This window comes from Micropterus salmoides, unplaced genomic scaffold, assembly GCF_014851395.1.
Source record: "Micropterus salmoides isolate LMB-PRFRI ecotype aquatic unplaced genomic scaffold, ASM1485139v1 Ms_hic_scaffold_5, whole genome shotgun sequence".
Lineage (NCBI taxonomy): Eukaryota > Metazoa > Chordata > Actinopteri > Centrarchiformes > Centrarchidae > Micropterus > Micropterus salmoides.
In genome coordinates, this window is record NW_024044237.1 from 40,156,504 (window position 1) to 40,176,097 (window position 19,594).

At 42.9% G+C, this 19,594-nt stretch overlaps 1 protein-coding gene across 1 annotated transcript in view; it reads left to right on the forward strand.

The window, feature by feature from the left end:
* Nucleotides 1-9,099, forward strand: part of LOC119888463 (inaD-like protein) — a 40,511-nt gene extending 31,412 nt beyond the window's left edge. The window contains exon 3 of the mRNA XM_038699018.1: nt 8,971-9,099. Coding sequence (XP_038554946.1) covers nt 8,971-9,099 — 129 coding nt within the window. The remainder of the gene's footprint in view (nt 1-8,970) is intronic.
* The last annotated feature ends 10,495 nt before the right edge of the window (nt 9,100-19,594 follow it).

A 19,594-nucleotide genomic window follows, 5' to 3' on the forward strand; every position in this document is an offset into this window, starting at 1 on the left:
GAGGGGGCCTGGAAGAGTGATGATGACACATAAGGAGATCTAAAAAAAGGATGGAGCCAGTCCATGCAGGGCCTTAAAAGGCACCTTAGAATCGACTCTATATTTTACTGGTAACTACTGTTGTAGTACTTGATGGTCTTGGTCTCGTCTCGGACATTGAGGATTTTATTTCAAGACCATAACTTTGGGAATATCAATAAACTGCTTTTGCATTGTCTGATGTATTTATTAACATCCTAACTTTGATTGGATGTAAAACATATTTCTTTAAATGCAACTAATAACCCTAAATAAAAATGTGTTGTTCCCCCCTCCCGGCGATGGTAAACATGGAAAAGGAGTGTTGAATAAAGATGCTTACGCTTACTTCGCATGCGTAGTAGAAGTATAACCGGTCGGGAAAAACGCTTTTTAAACCTTATTTTGGGGCAAAGTCTTTTTTATCAGATTTTAATGCTGATTCTATTCATGTAGTTTTTGCCTGTGAAAGTGCAGCTCTGGCTCTCTGCCCATTCATTCAGACAGGAGCCTGGTCTTGTTAGTCTGAAATAGCTGCCCGGAGGCGTTGCCAAGATGGCGGCTGAGTGGCAGGACTTGGTTATATATAAAATAAAACCATGATCTCTTTTGCAGTTATCCTTATGACTCCACATTTAACTTGCTGTGTACCAACCAATCCAGTCCTTTTCACCTTTAATGGTCAATACAGCCCATGTAATGCAGTATTCCACATCCAGAGAGTGATTGGAGCCTTATTTCTGCCTCAAAATGACTTGATTTCATTCAGACGAGTTATATTTGACAGATTATAACTCACCTAGTAGTTTTTACCCCATAAAATACCTTTAAATGGCAAAAACAACACATAAAATGCAGTATTCTACTTGCCAGACTGCAGCCTCATTTCTGCCCTGAAATGACTTGATTATATTCCTGAGGGTTATATTAGACAGATTATAAAAACTACAATTGTCCCCCTTTTTTTTATGAATTGGCGCTACATAAATAAAATAGAGCCGAACATCATGTTATATTTGTCCTGGTGTTTGATTTCTTCACTTACACCACCTTTAACCACGTTACAGAAGAGGTAGAAAACGGATGGGTGGAAGGTGGACAGTAACACGCCAGATGTCTGAGACACCCAAGTGTTTCTGAGCTGCAGTACTGATTTTGCTTCACTCCAGTCCAACCAATCATTTTCACAACATGTACTTCACAGACCTTCCTCACAGCAGACATTCTGGCTTGTCGAAGCAGGAAAAGGAGAACAGGTGAAACAAATTTAATTAACAATGGCTCCGTTCCATCAAGTGGTCGCGGTAAACCGTGCCAGTGAGCCAGCACGCATCACCAGGACCCTGGAATTACCTCACTTTAACGGGACGCAGTGGATTTTAATGTTATCAGTTTCAACGGTGCTTTTCCTGCTATGATAAGCCAGAACGTCTTCTGTGAAAAAGCTCTATGGCGTGCGTGCTGCGATGCGAGGCTGTGAAGCACCTGTGAAAAAACAAAACCGGTCCTGCACCGTTTCTGCCTACGAAAACTCAGTAACAGAGACTGTTGTGTTAATTAAATTCAATTAAACATTAAACCCATTCAAATTAAAGCTGTGAGCGGTTAAGACAGTAATTTACCAAGTTGTTATTGAATCATTGACATTTGCTTTAACACCTGAGTCAGCTCTACTCGCTGAATGAAACCCATTAGAGGCCGATCAGCCAGCACATCGAACACAGATTGGACCAATACGTGTAGTTTGACCTACAAATTAATGTGTCAAATCTGTCCTAAGACGACAGAAAAGACATGTCAGTTTCTTCCTCTGACGTAGGGGCTGCGTTTGGCTGTACGTCTGCCTACTTTGTGGTCAAAGTGGGGATTTAACATTTAATACCAAGGAATATGGCAGATGTATCCCGCTGCTGAGGCAGTGTAACATCTTGAGCAGCAGATTTGAGCAACCTTGAGTGTGTTTGAGTGATTTCTGTTCAAGTTCAAGTATCTGTTCTTATATATGTCAATGGCTCAAGTGTGCTCTCTATCAGTCAGGTTAAATTAATGACGCTCTGCTCCGCTGCAGCTCCACTCACATGCTCTACACCAGTGGTCGGCAATAGGCGGCCCGCGGGCCAGAACCGGCCCGCCAGCATTAATATCTGGCCTGCGGCCAGATGGCTTTGATAGCAGAAAAATAAAAGATAAATAAATTGATAGCGGCTAAAATACATTTCAGTCATGACAGATACAGTTACTCAGAAGAATGTAGAAAGTTGTGCGGCGCTGCGGAGAGCGCCCAGTTGCAGTAGTGCACGGATCATGCGTAATATTCATCCAGCCAACGATCACGAACCGTTCACAGCCTGTCGGCACCGGAGAGGGGGCGGGGCTGACCAGGGCAGGAGATCGCAGAGCGAACAGAGCGACTGTTCCTTTCTAAGATCTGGTCAAACGCTGTCCCTGGAGCATCTTGTAATAGTTACAGCAGCTACCCAGAGAGGCTGAAAGGAGAAGGACGATTTATTCTCTTTCCAAAACCTGAAATAAATCCAAAAATGTCGGCTCCGCATGATCCATAAGATTAATGTCAATAAAGCAGCTGTCAATATGTTAGAGACCCCAAAATGTCTCAAATCCTGCGTTTAGGGGAGCTGATGTCTTATTAGGGGAGCTAAGCCCCCCCGGCTGCCTCGTAGTTCGCACCCTGAATTTCCTCAGGGAAATGAAAATAAGCGTCCGTGGGTTTATGAATGCCGATCAAACGCCGGGCGCACACGCACTGCAGCACGTGCCTTATTGTGAGCATGTGCAAAAGTGTCCTTATAATCAAGTAATAAGGGGGGAAAATACACGCAGTTAATTGGAGTCCTGCACACAGTACCCACTGAGCTAAACATGCACATGAGGACACAAGGATTTGAAGTAATTTGACTTTGTTCTGGCCCGTCAGGTAATGGCTTGAACTAAATTTGGCCCGATGCCAGACCTTTTTGTCGACCCCTGGTCTGCACCCTCTACAGGTTCTTTATTCCTATCCAGAAGGTGAACAAGAGTTTCCTCATTAACACTAATGTGGTGTTTTAAACAGGAACACTGTGATTCCTAATCAACAGCCTGTTCTTAGAAGGAGGCGATATAACCCTAAAGTCATGTTGGCCAATCAGAAGCCTGAACACAATATTCCAGGGGTCCTACGGCAGGGGTCGGCAAATAAGTCTGGCATCGGGCCAAACAAAGTCAAATTATTTCACATCCTTGCGTACTTGCGTGCACGTTTAGCTCAGTCGGTTCTGTGCGGGACTCTCGTTTGGAAGGTTGTTAGATCGTTTCCAACTAACTGTGGATATTTTTTTCTCCCTTGTTAAACAGATTGATTATAAAGGACACTTTTGCACATGCTCACAATAAAGCACGTGCTGCAGTGTGCGTCCCGGCGTTTGGTCCCCATCCATAAACCTGTAGACGCTTATTTTCATTTCCCTGAGGAAATTCAGGGGAACCCAATCCCACGTTTACCCACGGCTTTTATCAGAGCTGCGTCAAGCAGGCCAGAGTCTCTTTCAGAACTCTTCAAAGTAAAAGCTCTCAATAAACTTGTCATAAAGAATTGCTGCAAAAAAAGTTCTCACGCCTTTATTTTGGAGGCACAATCACTTAGGAGGAAACGATTATGTGAGTAACTGTTTCAGCTATCAATTTATTTATTTTTTATTCTTCTGCTATCAAAGCAATCCGGTTCTGGCCCGCAGGCCGCCTATTGACGACCACTGACCTACGGAAATTATGCATTTACATTTATTCATTTAGCTTTTGTCTGATGGAGCTTTCAGACGAAAAGCGAAGAGAGCGTTCGGGGGCGGTTAGTTTACATACAAAGTCAATACTAAGACGCGTAGAGTCGCAATTTCCTGTTGGGCGGCGCGAAGGAATTGGAATTGAATTATCAACTCAAGCGAAGAAGTCGCTGTTGAGATTGTCTGTACGTCACCGACGGCTTCAGAGCGATGTGTGGAAAGGGCCGGGCAGAGCGGGGAGCAGCGCTGCAACCTTTAGACAAATAAACCCCCGAAGTCGGTGGATTCTGCTCTGACAACTACGCCGTTTACTCGCGGGAGGAGCTCGGAGTTAACTGCTTTTATTAAATTAGCTTTTTACTTTAGTTTTTGGGATTTCAATGTTGATTTATCTTCACTGGAGCTTCTCAGCAGCTTCTGTGCACATCCGGTTCCAATGTTGTTGTTCGCGTCGTTAGCTCTGTCGGACTACGACTTCATATATATATAAAAATTGGACAAAGCTGGACATTACTTGGAGAAAAGAAAGCGAGGAGGTTTCTGGTGAGATCAGAAAACGTGTGTCTGTAACTTTATTCCAGCTGTCGTTGTACTTTACTGTGAAAGAGTTAGCATAGCATAGCCCTGATCGATCCGAGCTCCATTCAGAAAACAAACATTTTAGAAGTTGTTGTCCTGCTGACAGACCTGACAAAGCATCAGTTCATATGTTTAACAAATCTGCATCATGTTGTCGTTATTTCAGCATCAGTTTGATCCGTTTATTGCTATTAAATCACAGCAACATGTTTACTTTGGGTTCATACAGTTGTTGTAATGGTGAGTCGTGTTTATTCATGTTTTCGCGTTTCGCGTCGCGAGGAGAAAATTCGAGGTTGGTCTGAACATTGCTAGTCGTGCGCCTCTGGAACAACTAGGGGTTAAGTGTCTCGCTCAGGGACACATTGGTGGAATTGAACCCGGGTCTCTCACACCAAAGGCATGCGTCTCATCCACTGCACCATCGTCACCCCCCATGCATCGAGGAAGGGGAGGAATCAAATGTGTGGACTGACAGCAAAGTGGAATAATTCCTTAATAGCACCACTTAGCAAAACAAAAATGTCAGAATGAGCAGTGTTTAGGCCACTGCACAAAATATCAAAAATATACACGTCCACACTGCAAAGCCTGGCACGAGGTTTTCAAAATGGTTCGTTTTCAATTACCTCAAACGCTGCTTGAGTGTGGACGGAAGGACAAAACGCAGAGAAAAAGCTACGCTTTAAAAATATACGTGTGCATGTGGACGGGGTCAAGGAGTTCATTTTGAGTTAATTTCCCTGCCTCATTAATCAAATTTGATCGCTGGGCTCCAGCAGGCCCACCAGCTGTTTTGCCAGAGCGTTCAACAGGAATGTAAGGCAACATTTAATAGTCCTTGCAGATACATAAAAAGACTACTTGGGCCGATACATCCCATGTCAAGTCACTGCATTTTAGCCTCTTTGAATGTAAAGCACAAGTTATATTTTAACATACCTTTTCCAACATGCACTTTATCCTCTCATACAAATAATCAGGTTACTCCAATCGGTGCAGCACACAGAGGACAGCAGAGAGTAATAATGGATGTAACCTACTATTATTATTATTCATGCAAATGAAGAACATTTGACAAAAATACTTAGAGACAGAACAGACGTACAAGCGTGTAGATGAATGTGTGTGTTTGGCTTGTGTGTCTGCATCTGTGCGTGTTCACTGAGTGTGTGTGTGTGTGTGTGTGTGTGTCATTGCTTGTGTGTCAGGAGCTTGAATGAGTGATGCAGCATCACCTGGGGGAGCCCGCCAAGTCAAGCTGCGATAACCACTAACACTGAAAACACCTGGACCTGCACGGCTGACTGGATCGTGATATGCAGTTTGCTGTCTCACCGCACACACACACCAAAACAATGCAGGATAACCTTGATGTGTGGAAGTCTGTACCCACCTGTTTCTGCGTTCTCAGATGAGCAGACAGACATGCAGACAGGTTAAAGGTGACCTCTACCTGGACTCAACACACCGACAGAAACACACACACACACAATCGGCCGTCTCATAACTCTGCCGTGACCGACACTCGAGACAGATCAAACGCACACAGTGAGAGAGCGTACTAACCCGGCGGCAACATTGTCCATACTTCAGTCTCCACACACACCGTGTTAAATCCACATGTGACGCTGAGTGTGAGTTTCAGGTTTGCTGCAACGATATCCAGAAAACGATGTGAGAGAGAGAGAGAGAGAGAGAGAGAGAGAGAGAGAGAGAGAGAGAGAGAGAGAGAGCTGGCTGCTGTGATACTGAGGCAGAGAGCGACCTACAGCTCTGTTATACACTCTAACGTCGATTACTCTCTCTATCACCCTCTCTCTCTCTCATCATCATCTCTCTCGCTCGTCACCCTCCTCCTGCTGCTCGACCATCCCCACCTCTTCCACCCCTTCCCTCCCTCTCTCTCTCCCTCTCTCTCTCTCTCCCCCTCCCATCCATCTTCCTCACTCTATCCAAATCTATTTTTCCTCCTCGCTCTATGCCAACCCCCCTCCTGCTAAACACACACTGGAATGGAAACTTACAGATTCATTACTGCCGGGTAAAGATGAATAAATCTAAAAACACTATTTCATTCCCATCACTGAACACTTCCTTGACGTAAAGGATGATTCTGGTTCGTCACAACTTTGGCCTTTTTGTAGTTTTAACTAATTATTTCTATCAGTTAACTGAAGCCACACCCCTCTTAGTTACTGTCGCTGACTTTTATCACGGCGCTGCCAGTGTCAATTACTGCAGAGAAACATTTTTTGGAAAAAGCGATCTCAGAAAGACAGTTTTGCAGTTGCATTATACATCTGAAGGTTTTATTCAGGCTGTCAGTCTGACTCAAAGTGACGTAAAAACGCAGCAGGAACAGCGTTTGACCAGATCTTAGAAAAATACAGCCAAAAAAAAGGTTAGACAACGACTTCTTTTGCATCAGAGTCAATGGAGCGCAGCCATGAAAATGTCGGACCTCAGTTATGGCGCTTTTCCATTACCAGCTCAACTCGCCTTGACTCGACCCTGCTCCGTTTTCCATTGCAGATAGCATCCCTCAATGTAGCTCGTCGTCATAGCGACGCCACACACAACTGCCGCTACGTAATGTGCGGCCTCGCCAGTCTCCCGCGGGTCGCCGCAGGCTTCCCTCGCCGCCACCTGCGGAGCTCCTCTACTTCGAAAACTTTCAAGCACGTTTTTGTTCCGCCATCACTTCTCGTAAAACTGTCAATATTTGAAATCTACACAGCTGATTTCTCACCTCAAAACTTCTCAGAAGTGGATTTAGTGATGAAATAACGTACGAAAACTGTAAAATATAAACTTCCTGTTGCCTCTGTCTGGCGCACACAATGATGATGCAGTGAATAGTGACGATCCTCTCTGACCAATCAGCAGGGTGATACAAAAAAAAAAGGTCCAACTTTTCCACAGTGGAAAACCAAACAAAGGCGAGTCCAGCTGGTACTGTGCAGTGAATAAAAGGCGCGTTAGCGAGAGTCCTATACTGCGCTGTGATTGGCCAGCTGCATATTCGGCGGTGTGGATTAGCGAAGGGTTAATTGTCAGAAACATTGTAATGACCAACTAAGAGGTTAATGGTTAAGAAACAGAAGCGGTCAGACGCTTTCTCGATAAAGAATGAAAGAACTCTAGAACCTGTTCTTGGGCTGAACGATTTGTGGGCGGGCGGGAATCGAATTGCGATTTTTCTGCCAGATATCGTGTTTATGATTTGATTTGCGACTTTTTAAAAAAAGTTTAGCTTAAGTTCAATATTCATGGTGTGTTAGATCAAACATGTCATGGAGCATTACAACATGAGACACCATCAAAACGGTGATGTAGCACATTTTTCAAAATAAAACACGCTGTGCAGATCGTATAACAAAAATCAACACAGTTAAAACAGACCAAAGAGAAACAATTCAACTACGTAGCCTATTTAATTATGGTAGAAGCACAGAATTCAAGGACAACTGAACAAATCAACAAAATCTGCAAAAGTCAGTAAAATCAGGCAGGCAAAACGCTCTTATTCTGAAAATCCTTCTGAATCCACGAGACAGTGGCCCTGTCACAGTATTCACACTACGCCCTAAGGTCTTCCTCGAAGTGAACATTTGTTTAAAGTGCACTTAGTGGAATAAGTGCGCAGGGCCCGAAGCTGTGAAGAGCAGAATTGGGAGAGTTTTGCACACGTTACTATCTACGTCACTTCTGCTGTGATCAGGAAAGCAAACATGGCAAGTGACAACTTCCATTTAAACTTCCATTATACCCAATAAAGTGAAATAAATGCATTACAAAATCGAGCCTAACATTTACTCTACTAACCAAATGTTGTCACAATTTATAGATATTGATCAAAAATGTGAATTCTGCAAAGATGAAGACGAGACGATTCTGCACTAATGTTTTGAGCGTCAATACAGATACACATTGGGATTCTGGGAAAAAAATTTGGATTATTTTGTAACTCAATCTAATCATTTAATCAACTAGAAGCCGAGGATGTAATACTACACTATGAAAACAAAAATCTGATGGTTAAATGGTTAACTTACTCATCTTATTAGGTAAGTACCACGTCCATAAGATCAAGATCTCAAGATCCCGACCATCATTTGAATTATTTAGAACAGAATTCAGAATGTATTGTGAGTCTATCCAATTTATAAATGACATTAATGTGCCTATACAATTAATTTTGTTACAGGAACTATCTATAGAAATGTAATGTTTATACTGCCTTTAGCAATATGCAAATACTTTCTTATTTTTCTCTACATTTATATTTTCATTTGTTATTCCTATAGTTTATATATTTCCTTAAATTATTTACCAGAATGTTTATGATGTTTATTTTTACATGAATGTAATACGTCTACCTGTTGTGATGCCTAACCTTGTTAACAACTGACAAGGAGGCTAAACCCCGTGGGCATCTCTTAAGGTGTCGGGGAGTGAGGTTTACTCTCTGCACAGTCTCACTGGTTTCCGTCACACGGGCTTATACAATACAACAAGTCAGCCTTCTAAAAAATACATGTCCAACACCTTAATCACCTCTGTTCCTCTTTTACTTCTAATGTGTCATTAGCAACTACTCGTCAATAACAGGGAGGCCCTTCTAGGAGATCTGGATGTCACTGCCCTCACTGTCACAGAGGTCAAGGCCAGAATCTCCTCACGAAACTCCTCCGAATGCCCGTCACCTTGTCACGGATAAGGGGGAAGCCATTCAAAAACTCCAACTCAAGGACCTCCGCAATAATCTCAAATATCCTTAAAGACACTCAGCCTTTTAAATTATGCCTGGAACCTCCTTAAAATCATATATGTTCCTCTTTGCCCAGAGCCTCCTCAAGAATAACTAGGAAGCCCTTTCAGTAATCCTGACGCCTCTGCAATAACAGATTTTTGGAGTGGTGAGCCTCCTCATTGGTGACACCCTTCTGAATCCTCTAAAGAACCTAACTAATAAAGAACCTCCTCATAGACTTTACATCGACAAGCCAGATTCTCTTCAACGATCCCAAAAACCAACTTCGTAACCTCCATATAGTCTTCTGGAATTTTCCTCCTAAAGGATTCTCTGGGTTCACAACATAAGAACCACTGACTTAAACATTTTTCATTTCCATATTCAAACCCCTCCCTGTCTGTAATTCCCTCTATTTTCCCCTTAAACTTCTGCATCCTTAAACACTCATCATGAGTGACAACAAAGCCCTCCTGGATCTCCCTCAAACCCCTTCTTCAGAACTTCCTAAAAATCATCCATCAAGGTACCGATCACTAATGACCCTGATCCTCCTCCTCCAAGAATTCTGCATCCTCCTCAAAAGATCCATTTAACCTCTCCAAAAATGTTCCCAAGAAAAAAGTCCCCAAGAACCTCCTCACATTTCCTTGGAACCTCCTGGAAGACAGGAGTATGTCTGCAGAACCACCTCTTCACTAACAGAGGGGTCCTTCTGGGACATCTGGATCCTCCTTAAAAACCTTCAGCATCTTCAGTTGTCTCCGAAATTTTCTTGACGGCTGCTTCAGGTGCAGCCGGTTTGCTCAGCTGGACCCGCAGCCTCTCTTTACTCTGTAGTTTTGTTTAAACAGACTCTGACTCGTTTGCGACTCACCACTAAAGGAAAAAACACTCGGAGATCGAAAGTTAACAAAATAATTCTGTTGTTTACTTTCAACACACGTGTCAAAAAATGACCTTAAATTCGTTTCCCACAACTTATTTGGTCCCTAAACTATTTCCCTCCTCCTCCCTCATTCACATATAAAAACTCCAGGCTGCAGTCTTTCCCTGTATAAAACTACCTGTGAGGAGGAACTAATCAACTCCTGTGGCTTCAACAGGTGGCACTTTATGCAAGGTATCACATGAAGTGCTCTACTGGTATCACTTTAAGAGTACTGGTTTTGGTGCTGGTATCGTAACATTTTAAACGATACTCAACCCTATTACTTAAACACTTCTATTTCACAGCGTTTGTATGTTTGCAGAACCACCTCTTCACTAACAGAGGGGTCCTTCTGGGACATCTGGATCCTCCTCAAAAACCTTCGGCATCTTCAGTTGTCTCCGAAACTTCCTTCATGACAAAATAGAGCCTCTTACAACGATGCCTGCAACCTCGTCCAAGACTTCTGCAACCTCCTCATGAAGGATCAGAGCGTTGTTAACATCCACAAAGATCCTTAGAACCTCCTGGAATTTCCCTGGAACTTCCTCAAGGAGTCCTGCAGCCCCTGAAAGTCCCTGGGTCCATGCTTTAAAAAAAAACACTGCTTTGAAGATTTGCATATTCAGCACACGAGCATCAACGATCCAATCAGTACAGACATGATGACTGTGTTTGTGTGAGTGATTGTTGCTGCAATCAAAGACGGGGGGGGGGGGGGGGGCAGAAAGCAGAGATGGAGGATAATCTACACCACACACACAGTCATAACACAGCCATGCATTAAATCAGCAGCGATGTGCTCTAACAGTCTGTGGGGAGCTGATACAGGCAGCCAACCTGTTCTGTTATGATAGCTTATTGATCCAGCACACACACAGTACAAATGCTCGTGTGCATTTGCGAAGACACACACGGATATGCACACAGGAAAGGGTACGCGCACACACGGCGGTTCAGATCGTCCCCTCTTCACCATTCAGACCAGCACCTCCCCCCCTCTGCCTCGACATGACTCACATATTAAACCTAACCAAACCATCGCAGCATCTGAGAGGAGCCAGCAGCCTCAATTAAGAGCATTCACACACACACAGCTCTTTGCATAATCTCCTGCTGTTGTTTGGGACAGAGGGCCGGATGGAAACTGGTCTACGTCGACCTGGATTCCAGCAGCAGCGGGCAGAGTGACAGACTGGGCTCGTCTCCACTAATTTAAAACCACTGAAATCCGTCCAGCCACACCAGTTTGCAGCATGTGCAGAAACTGAACTGGAAAGCCACCATGCGGAGGGACTGCCTCATTAAATTAGGAGGAGGACTCGAGAACACTCGCATGGTGAGTCACACTGGGAACAAACAACTTTCAAGTTCTTAAAATGAGAAATAACCATGTCCACAGCTAAAAAACTGACATTCACAGGAAGGAAATTAAAGTACGCGGTCACACATCAGTGGCTTTCAAAATAGCAATATGAAAAATTATTCAGCTTTCTGATCTCCACCTCTGTGGTTCGATGTGTAAGAGTGGAGACTCTCCACCTGTTGAAATCAGGCAGCTTATCACGTATCAGTTCATAACTGCTGTTAGCTCAGTTAACTGTGCAGCTAGCATGACAGTCCAGTACGGGATCCGAGCTCAGCAGCCTCCCAGAGATCACCGCCGGGCCGGGGCTGAACACGGCCACCAAGACCGACGGAGGCCAGTTTGACACCGGACTCCGACCAGGACTCTGACTCCGGGTACGACGAAGGCGAAAGGGTGAAGAACAGTCACAATTCACACAACCACAAGAGGACGGTAGAAGGGTAAACTTAAATACTGCTGCACAAGAAAAGTAAGGCGTGGCGGTCAGGGTGGCGGACGGGCTTCTCACTTTGAGGTCAACGTTTTCTCTCTCCCCGACGGACGCATAGTCAAGACCCATCGGTGTCAGTTTGTAACGCACCGGGGATCCCTGTCATAGTTCAGCGCAGTGGGGGGGGAGGGAAGCCCTGTAGCGTCAGTTTATGAGGGTAAAGGCAGGTATATGAGGTTTAAAAGTCAGGAGGTGGTTGGGGTGGATGGAGGGCCAGAACCAGGACTTTGAACAAGGAGACCAGGGTTCGTGTCCCGTGTGAAACAAAAATATTAAAGCAAGTTACATAAATTGCGTCAGTTACGCAAGTGACGTTAGTTAACTTATGTGTTAACTTACGTACGTAGTTATTTAAAACCAAACCAGGATCTCTTCCTAACCTTAACCAAGTAGTTTTTGTGCCTAAACCAAACTGCGACTTTCACAGCTTTAATAACGTGCCGTTTCAAAATGGCGATGTTTCGAAACGCTAGCGTTTTATTTTGAAAATTTAACCTGACGTTGCATATTTGCTGTTGCTAAGCGTTGCTAACTTGACTGCGAAGCCCTAAAGGTCTAAAAATTAGACTAAAGGGGGACCCAGGGTGTTAAAAAGCCAAAGGGCCTTGACCAAGCGTCCATGTGAGACGAGTCGGGAGTGAGAATGTTTTGTTGAGGTGGGAGACTCTTTTCTATGGCCTAATTTTAGTCGCCCAACTTTAACCTTAGTTTATTTTCCATCCCTGTGATTATTTTCTAGCATTGACCGTGCTATAGTTTCCATGCACAGATACTGTAATTAGAAATACTTTGCAAGTAATGCAGAGTTTGGCACGTTGGTCCAATATCAACATTCGTGTCCGGCAAAAAGGATAATTTTTTCTCTCTTACTCTGAAAATTCTGAACAAAAGGAAGGTTTTGAGAGCTATTCAGTCAGGTCATTTCTAACGTGATCCTCCCAGATGTGATTGAACAGGTTTCTTACGATCTCTCAATATTCGCTTACTCCCATCACAACAATAAAAAGATAGTGTGGAGATTCATCAGCAGAGAAACTACTCGACGTTGGATCTTCCCCGTGTTATAGTTTTTCCTTCAGCAGGTGTATTTGTCAGCCTGTGGAGGAAGGTTTCTCTAGTTGGCAGATTCTGCAAACAGCTTGTTAGCACCTGTCAGTTATAGTGACAGTAGCTGCTGCTGTATCTGTGACGACTGAACCGGCTCCCCGCTTAAGAAATACTATTGACGAAAATAGAAATTGTGTCACTTCACCTTTTATGATAAGGCTGAAAGAAAATATACGACAGTAAAAAGCAGCAGAGTCGACCTGCTGGCTGTCTGTCCTTAGATAAACCTTTACCTACAAATTCTACTTTAAAGGGCAGCATTATAAGTTCTGGTTATTACAACTCTAATAAAATCTTTTAATCTTATACAAGCTTCCTTTTTTAACAGCCTTATTTTGTGCAGCCAAACACAATGCAAACCCAATTTATGTAGAGCAAATCTGTGAGAATGAACTGTGGCTGAAATGATGCACAAAACATCTAGAATTCTTCCATTTGATGAAATGGTGCAGCTAAATAAATGAAAACACGCAGTCTGGTTTAAATAATTAAAGAGTCGTTTTCTTTACGTTCTGTGTGTTTAGGTCTGACAAATGTGGTGCGTTCATGAACATTGGAGGATTTATTTGATCCTTTTCAACATTTAAAACAGACATGTTTACCAGCTTGCCGTCTTCTTCAAATCACCCGCATGGTCGCGCACGTGCAGGAGATACAAACGAAACGGGGACGCACTCACCAAAAAGCTGCAGAGCGTTGGCTGGGGGCCAAACCCTCCACAGGGAACCTCTGACTCTGTAAACAGAGCTTCAATGAAGAGCTGAAACTAGCAGGTACACAACATATAAGTTTAAAGTTTAATGTTCTCTTGCTGTATGTAGATTGTTATTTTAAACCGTGCTCTGTGGATTTCAGTGTCGGTCGGTCTAGACTCAAATATCTCAACAGCTATTGGATGGATTGTCATGAATGTTTCTACAAACATCCACGTCCCCCTCAGGATGAATTCTCCTGACCTTTCATGGGCTGCAACTAACCATTATTTTCATTATTGATTAATCTGTCAATTATTTTCTCGATTACTTGATGAGCTGTCGGGTCAAGGAAATTGTGAAAAATGTCCTCAAACGTCTTCTTTTGTTTACTGTCACAGAGGAGCAAAGAAACCAGAAAATATATAGAGTTAGCATGTTTTTTTCCTTCAAAACGGATTCGAAGTAATGAACCGATTATCAAAATGGCTGGTGATGAAATGAATCAATGAATTTATTAACTAATATTCATCAACAGGTCAACCTGTCCAGAACTGATGACATCCCCCCTTCAGCCTCAGCTGCTACCATGGCCGTACACTCCAGTGATTTTGTATTTCACTTCCATAAAATAGTTTGACTTACATTTCCCATAATGCAACTGGATAGTGTCTTTCATTAGAGCCTCCCTGTCCCTTCACAGTTCATTGATTGCGGGGATTTAAAAATTCTGCTGAGGGCCCCTAAAAACCTTCAGCTGACATGCACTTTATTTTTTTTTTATTTTGCCTTTCTTTATCCGGGTAGGCCGATCGAGAACAGATTCTCATTTGCAACAACGGACAAAATGAAGCAAAGTCGTGCAGTGCAAACATGTAGTTTTACATATAAACATACAAAATACAAATGCAGTAGAAAGTAAATATACAGTTTGTGGAAGGAGACGTCTGTTCAAAGAGGTGGCATCACAGTAAAAGTGGTCCTACACCAAAGAGCAACACTCACCATATTTGGCAATAACATTTGAGCATATCAGTGCAAATTTTGTTTCTGTGCAAAATGGCGAAGCTAAAATAAGTATGCAGATCGAAGCGTGTGTTGTCAAAAAGCAGAGCCGCAGTGAATTGTTCACCCCGGAGGAAGATCGGAAACATAAACAAGCGAAGGAGTGTTTGGCCCTGACGGGTGCTCTCTCAGGGGGAAATGAAGCTGCTGGTGCTGTTGACCTTATTGGAGGCGCAGAAGATAAGAGGGGCTGTGGATTGACCGGAACATTAAAATGTAAAACATAAGGGAAGAGGAGACTATGAATGTGAATTCATTTTCAGAGTGGAAGCTGAAACCTGCAGCTGGTCTGCAGTTTTAGAGAGATACTGCAGATAAAACACTGCAGTTAAATACAGAGAGGAGGAAGAGGAGGAAGAGGAGGAGGAGCAGAAACAATGAAGTGAGGAGAGGTGGGGAAGAAAGAGAAGGAGGAAGAATGAAAGGAGTCTCAGGAGTAAAACAACGTTTGATGCTGTAACTGAGTGTGCGTGAGAGGTTTGGTGTAAAAAATGCTGATTAGTCTGGATATTTAAAGATGCTTCATTTAAACTTCAAGCATCAGCGTGTTCATTTTAAGACATCAGGATAAAAAACAACGGAGCCGTTGAAGGTCAAATAAAGGCTATTATTCTTAATGTTTCTCGTCAATGAAGCAGAAATATTTACAGAGATATTTCACTATTTTCTTTTACACTGGAGGCTGAAGCAGTGAGCGAGGGCAGTTCTGAAATGTATTTGTTAGTCAAACATTATGTCAAGATGTTGAGTCACTCAGTTTTGTTTCAGTTAAGTTGCTGAAATGTTTGAGCCTTTAACCCTAAAAGCTGTTTTCAGATGTGCTTCGCTTCATTGTGCCTGAATGAGACATAAACCTGGCAGTCCACAGCAGCTGCCCTCGCTCTGACATCTCTCCATGTGTGTGTTTGTGCATTTGCATGAGTGTGTTTTTCACACTTGTGTGTGTATAATACTAAAAACATTAAGACATCTGTCGTCTTCTTCTTCTTCTAATGCTGTTGCTGTTCACGGGCAGACAAGTGACAGGACATTGCGACGTAGAACTGCCGAGCTGGAGTGTGACGTAATTTGGAAACGAAGGACCTCATGCCCCGCGGATTTGTTCTTAAGTGACACGTCGAGTGACAAAAGACAATTTGTCACATTCATTAATTCTACCTTTGATTCGTGAGTGTCCCAGACCTGTCCAACAAGTCATGTCCAGATAAATTTATATTTTTTTTATTTATTGAGGGGTTGTTAGATTTGCTCCTACAGCTCAGAGGTTCCCGGACTGAAGGCTTCTGTGTCGAGTCTAAGTCGTCCAAGCATTTATACTTGTGCGTTGGTGTCGGCGTCTCTCTGCTAGTTAGCAGCAGGGTTTCTATGATCAACGGTGTTGAGTTTCTTCTTCTTTGTTGGTGTAGGCCAAGTGAAAGTGAGCGGATCACGTTGGGAGTTGGTCGCCGCGACGTGTAGTTACATTTTTGGGGAGATGTTCGTCAGGTTACGGGGTAGATTTGATGCCAAAGTATAAATTAGACTCAGCTGCATCAGTGTTTCTGTCCAGCATCACCCTCTGACACTATAAACCCGTCAATTCTTATGAAAGACTGTCCCTGGTGCAATGTGTCTTCTTAAATAACTTTATTGGCAACTACTCTCAGCATTTTAGAAAACAATCTCACTGCAAGGTTCATTTAGTAGAGTTTCTGGAGCTTTTGACTATATTTTTCATCTGCAGATGAAGTTTGTCTTCAGGATTCTAATGACATTCTCTTATGAATTCACCCAAAGCTGCTGTACACTTCTTCAAACCAGGGAAAACGATTCTTCTACTGGGTTTATAAAAGGTTTCATGATTTGATCATATTAGTCATGGACCGCTTTGCTTTAGAAAGTTTTTTTAGCATCTCACTTCATGTCAGACTTTTCTCTCAGTGCAGCTCTGCTCTGATGACTCCGTTATTAATATAAGTAACTAATTGTTCGTCTAAGACTTGGGCTGAAACAATTCTTCGATTAAATTGATCACTAAAATGCACCGAGGCTTCGTTTAATCCAAGTATACAGAGCACCGTTTCGCACCGACATTTATTACTGTCGCACATTGCGCTTACACTGTGTGAACAGGACGTGATTATGATGGCGCTGTTTGCAAAGTGGAAGACGAGAGAGAAAATAGCGCGGTGTGTCCAAAGTATGGGATTATTTCAAGCTAAAAGAAAACATCAACCTTCAGAGAACATGAGACACAACGGGATCAACATCTTATTTTCTCACTTCTAATTTCTTATTCTCGGTGTCAGTTTCCTCCTTTCAGTTTGTTGTATTCAGTTATTCTCCCTCTGTTCATGTCTATTTATATTCTGTCTGTCTCGCCGCTGTGTCCTGTGACTATCGTCTGCTGCTGCAACGACCCAGTTTCCCCACAGGCTCAAATCAAGTTCTATCTGATTTAATTAACTTTGAAGTGACTGTGAATATAGATGGTTGGGCTGTCACCAAAGAGAAAAAAAGACAACACTAATTTAAGCAATAATACATTATTTGGAGGACTAAAGATGCAGGTTAAAGACCTCATGACTGATCTATTTTTAGAGCCGGTAGTTTCCAGTAGTGGAGCTAAAACTAGCTTGCTAACATAACTTGGTCTTACATGGTGTTCATCTGTATGGAGTACTTCATTACAAATTACGTAGGGTCGGAAGAAAATTGCATAACGGCGCATCAAAAAGGCTACTACAGAGTCAACAATACGAAAGTACTCATTCATTAAACTCACAACAGTCCATCACGTCCACACCTGCAACAAACTACTGTACAGACAGCCCCAGTGATGACAGCAGGCCTGTCCATCGTCACTGCCCTGAAATATGACAATAAAACAACTTAAGGAATAACCTCAACAGTGTTAGCTAAATCTAACTGACATTTCTATGTTGTAACCTGCCTTATTTCCATCTGCCGCGCTGCTTTTCATTCTCTGGTGTTGTATGTTTATGGCGGTACAGTGTCCTACTCTTAACTCTGTGTATTTTTAATGTGCGATAGTTGTGGTGTCATTGTTGTATATTTTTGGAGAAGTCAAAGACAAATTTCAACTAAGGTGGACAATAAACTCTAATAATTAAACTGTCTTGCTGTTTGGATGCTGCAAACTTTTTTAACGTTAGAGAAACAAGACAGCTGTTGGTCATGTTCACAGGGAGGGAAAAGAAAAGTTAGACAAGAAGAAACTGTGTAAAGAAAGTTAGTGATCAGCGTCCCGGTTTAGAATCAGTGGGTTTGTTTTGTTTTTTAGCTTAAGTTACTTTTGGACAATGCACACTTGTTTCGCCAATGTGCAAATAAACATTTCTCAAAGCTTTTTCATTTGTTAGTTAACATTTCTTGTTGCAAACTGTTTTTTCAAAACCTTTTCAACAGATTCTGCTTTTAAAAAGTGACGGGGACATGACCCGAGTATCTCCATGCATATGGAACCATGAAATGTCTGTTGGTAAACAGCGCTGGATCGCCATCATCTGATCAGCCCAAAAGGACGCATGTCACTCCATTACTCAGTGACCTCCAGAATCAGATTCAAGTCCCTAATGCTGCATACAGAGTGACTACTGGGTCTGCACCATCTACCTAAACTCCATAATTCAAGTTTACGTTCCTTCTCGGCCACTAAGCTTCTCCAACGAACGCCGCCTGGCTCTGCCATCCTTTCACACAAAGCGACCTCACAGTCTCTGTTCCATCCCCTACAATTATCCTGTACTGACTGCACTTTTTGTTAACTCTTACTTCCTTCCCTAGGTATTTACCCCATTGATGCGATATGTGCTATTAGCTCTTACTAGTATGTATTGTCAGCTGTAGATCTCGTGCTGTAGTTGATGCTCTGTTGATGCTTGTATGTTGTTCCTCAAATGTAAGTCGCTTTGGATAAAAGCATCTGCCAAATGAGTAAATGTAATGGATGAAAAGTCAGAGGATCACCAAAGTCATTACGGTTCAGCCTGAGGGGAACATGAAGGTCTGAACCACATTTCATCTCAAACCCTGCAGCAGAGATGTTCCAGTCTGGACCAACAAACTCCCAAACCCTGCAGCGGAGATGTTCCAGTCTGGACCAACAAACTCCCAAACCCTGCAGCGGAGATGTTCCAGTCTGGACCAACAAACTCCCAAACCCTGCAGCCGTGCTGCTAACACGCCGACAATCCAGTGTGAAAAAAACACCTATATATATTTGAAGTATTATTACGTGGACCATAAAAACCCACAGCAGACTTTCTGTAAATCTGACCAGTAGTGATCTCATCATATTAATTCCTGCTGTGACTTGGCTCAGGCACATGACGAGCTGGACCCCGGCCAATAAGAGCTTGTCGTCTTTCACAGCTTGTGCAAGAGGTGACGACTTTCACCAGAGAGCACCAACATCATCATTCCTCTTATTGGTCGACGTCACCCAACACATCGTCAAAGTTGGTAAAAAAGACAAAACAAGACGCCGTGTCTACAGGCAGCAGCATGTTAGCCTGTGTGTCTCCGCAGGATGTGTTCAGGTACAGTATTAAGTGCAGGTCATCCACGTTTCGGCAGCAATCAATCCCTGTAGTTATCCACGCAAAATGTAAGAAAACAGGCTAGAAGCATAAAAACGCTTTGTTGTGTACAGATTCAAATACGCTGGACTGATTAAAATAGAAAGTGTTCCACGTGAGACAGATGACTTAAACACCTCCTAAAGCGGCTCTGTGAGGCTGTAAACACGGGTAAACAAAAGTATTAAACCAACAGAAATACTGAGCTGACAGTGGCACAAAATAAAA